The sequence below is a fragment of the Sinocyclocheilus rhinocerous genome, unplaced genomic scaffold, assembly GCF_001515625.1.
Source record: "Sinocyclocheilus rhinocerous isolate Xijiao unplaced genomic scaffold, SAMN03320098_v1.1 scaffold641, whole genome shotgun sequence".
Classification (NCBI taxonomy): Eukaryota; Metazoa; Chordata; class Actinopteri; order Cypriniformes; family Cyprinidae; genus Sinocyclocheilus; species Sinocyclocheilus rhinocerous.
Window position 1 is genome coordinate 134478 of NW_015624257.1, and position 3669 is coordinate 138146.

The window sequence follows — 3669 nt, forward strand, 5'->3', positions numbered from 1 at the left end:
TCGGCAAGACCGTTTTGTGCTTGAGCGCCACCAAGTCGTGTTTTACTGTAACTTCAGCAGCTCCAGGCACGTGAACAAAAGCGCCAGTCTCATGGTTGTCCAATTTTTCATGCGGCGCGTCAAACCAAAAAAAGAGCCCGAGGCGGTTTTTAAAAAATGACACTTTTACGCCTCGCGTTTTGCGCGTCGGTGTGCACACTCACTTTGGCGCCCATTGTTTAGTCACGAGGCGTTAAACGTCGACAATAATCGCGCGTGATATTCGTCCCGGTGTGAACAAGCCTTAAGACTGGTTTTGTGGTCCAGGGTCACATTTGCCCTCTTCATGTTTCAGGTTTGCATATATAGAGTTCGCAGACAAGGAGTCTGTTAGGACCGCTATGGCACTGGATGAGTCTTTATTCAGAGGAAGGCAGATTAAGGTGAGATGAGGCATTACAAGCTTGCTAACTAATACTGATAATAAATTGTTTTGACTTTTGAAATCAACATAAAATTGAAAATTCAGTTTTAGCAACAAAAAAAAAATGTGTAAAAATGCAGCAGATATGCTTTATGAAGCATTGACAAATACTTCAGTCATATATGTTTTCAGTTCTTTTTTACCCCTTATAAAGTTTTTTTTTTTTAGGGTTTGTAAAAAATACATATATTTCAGAATTTCTTGCAGCCTTTTAAAATTTTAATCATAAATTTCCCAACTGTTCTTACAGGTTGGGGCCAAGAGAACAAATCGTCCTGGCATTAGCACCACAGACCGCGGTTTTCCTCGGGCCCGATTCCGCTCACGGGGAGGAGGAAACTTCTCATCCCGTGCGCGCTACTACAGTGGCTACACACCTCCCAGAGGCAGAGGACGGGCCTTCAGGTGAGCTCCATGCCAACCTTGCACGTTTGACAGTGACTGACACACAGGCTCCATCCTGACAGAGAGTGCTGCTGTGAAAGTGTGTGCATCGGGGTGGGGGCGACGGGACAATCCTAAATAAGTGTTTCTAAATGTTGATGCTTCATTTTGTTATATATTTTATTTATCCCATCTTGTCATGCAAAACATTTCTGGAAAAATGTTTCAGAAGAAAAATGTATCAGAATATGAAATTCATGTTCACACACAGGTTATTGTTTTTTTTTTTTTTTTACATTCTGTGATGATCTGTAATTGTACAACAGTCTTCCTTCTGTATGTATGCATGCCCCTCTTTAAAGCCTCTAGGTGTGAGGAGAGAAGGAACCGCACCACTCTTATTTGCAGCCAGCACTCTCTGTACAAGCTCCTGTGTGTCGTCATGTTAAAAGGAAAACTGAGGAAGAATTACAAACCATTAAACACATGCACAGCCATTGTCATCATCGCTGTCCATTTCCCTCCTGCAGTGTAAGATTCTGAGCATGGAATGAGCCTTCGCACTCACCAGAGGTTTGGAAGTCAGTCTGCTTCCCAATGTGAAGATAATTTCTGAATTGTGTCTCAAAACAGAGTGAGCTGCTTACACTGGTGAATTTTTAAAGGGGTTATATGACATTGCTAAAAAAGAACATTATTTTGTGTATTTGGTGTAATGAAATGTGTTTATGTGGTTTAAGGTTAAAAAAACACATTATTTTCCACATACTGTACATTATTGTTTCTCCTCTATGCCCCGCCTTTCTGAAACGCCTCGATTTTTACAAAGCTCATCGGTCTGAAAAGCGAGGCACAGTGACGTAGACATGTGGGGGCGTGTTAGAACGAGGCATTTTAGGAGGGTGTGGACGAGTCTTAACTTTTATAAAGAATATCTCTTTGGGTTTGAGACTTTAGTATTTGCAACTTTAGGGATATTATCTATTCATGAACAGCTTGCTACACTCCAAAGAGAAATGAAAACTTGAAATCGCATCATATGACCCCTTTAAAAAGGCCCGTGGTCCTCTTTAGATAGGCACTTCACTAGGTTTTGGGACACAACCCAAATCCTGTTAGGCCCTCTGGGTGGATTTAGCACTCGATTTCTTTTGGCTTTAATAGTTTTGGTGATGAAGGAATGTAAATAGAAGATTTTTGGGAGCATTTGAATATTTCCTGTTCTTTGTGTTAAAAGATCTGGTAGGGTGAAAGCATTTTATGAATCAGAATCTTGTCCATCAGTTTTTTGGAAAACTCTTGTACGTGCACTGCCACACTTTGACTTTTTTGTTGGAGTGGAGCTTGAGTTAATGCCCTGTAAAAGGTTTTTGATGGGTTTAAGTATTTATTTTATCCCACACCCAAGTTTATATCCAGATTTGAAATATATTTGATATTAAGTAGGTCATTATATGATTGCACATTTTTACAGTTAGCCAATGGGATTAGACTGTAAAACAAGATAAACAAGGTTGAGTATGTAGCTGGATGTCAAGCTCAGCTCTGATTAACTTGAAGGCAAGTGTGTGTTTGAACTCGGGCAAGTTTGGTTCAGAAAAGCCCATTTTAGTTCATTTTCACCCCCTCGCATGATTAATAATGTTCACTTCCAGAATGGAGGGTTCATTCCTGCAGCCTGATATTGACTGTTTTAGTATCCAACCGATAACACAGAGGATTCTGTGCCCTAAAGTGCACAGGCTGTTCTTTGAGGTGTTTTGTGTGAATGAAGGGCATCTCTGGCTGCCTGAATGGATGCCCCTGCATTTATTGATGTATATGAGTGAGCGTGTGTGTGGCCCAGTCCATATGTGGAGAGCTGTGTGTCGCTGACTGTAACTGTGTGTGCATGTGTTGGAGGGTTCATTTCCCCAGGATCTCTCCTTTACAGAGACCACAGGAGCCGCCCCGTTCAGAGAGAGAGAAAGAGGGAGAGCGTGCTTTCACTGTCCCCTACACTGGACACTAGACTATTTCTAAAGCCTGAATATAACAAACACACAAACACACATTCTGCTGTTGGATAATCTTCCTCAGCTTCCCTTTGTATTAAAAAAAATTTACTGGATTCTTTATACATGGTTGCATTAATCACTAATTAAAACTTGTTATCAGAAGAAGAGGGGTATACATTGCATTTCATTTTTTGAATTAATGTGTATACCTGAAACATGAGTGCATAAATAAATGTTCACCTTGTCCTCAAACGATAAGGCCCTTTAAAATGCATATTACTGACATACAAACACTTACACCCCCAAACATTTGAATTGGTGTCCGTCGTCTTGATCCAACCACAAAAAAAGAACTCACCCTCTTTTTCTCTCTCTTTTCCAGGGGCCGAGGGCGAACAACATCGTGGTACTCCCCCTACTAATACCTCCCCACCCCCCCTATGAAATCCCCCCTTACTATCATCCCGTATCCCTATAGAAAAGAAAAAAAAGACCCCTCTCAAAAAAGGAAGAAAAAAAGAAGAAAAAAAGAAAAAAAAGGGGGCGGGGAGAAAGAAAAGAGCATCTCCTGGAAAGACAGACTGACTGGCCGCAGTGTGCGATTGTGTGTGCGCGTGCGTGTGAGGAGGTGTTGCGATCGCCCTGGTAAGGTACAATATGGCCGTTGGGGAGATTTGGTGGCATTTGTTTAAATTTGAGAAGATGTAATCTCAGGCTGCAGATGTGTGTCCTTTTGTCTGGCTGTGATTTTTCTCTCACCAAACAGCCCCGCTTATGTTTGCACTCAAAGGCAAACAGAAAAGAAAAAAAAATGTTAACTTCTTT

At 41.3% G+C, this 3669-nt stretch overlaps 1 protein-coding gene across 3 annotated transcripts in view; it reads left to right on the forward strand.

The window, feature by feature from the left end:
* The window catches only part of LOC107740085 (polyadenylate-binding protein 2-B-like), an 8741-nt gene that overhangs the window by 4153 nt on the left and 919 nt on the right, over positions 1-3669 (forward strand). For 2 of the 3 annotated variants that reach the window (XM_016552370.1, XM_016552387.1), the window contains exons 5-6: positions 335-422; positions 714-868. In XM_016552370.1, coding sequence (XP_016407856.1) covers positions 335-422; positions 714-868 — 243 coding nt within the window. Of the gene's footprint in view, positions 1-334; positions 423-713; positions 869-3226; positions 3494-3669 lie in introns of those variants that run through there. The other variant, XM_016552379.1, reaches the window with a different exon arrangement.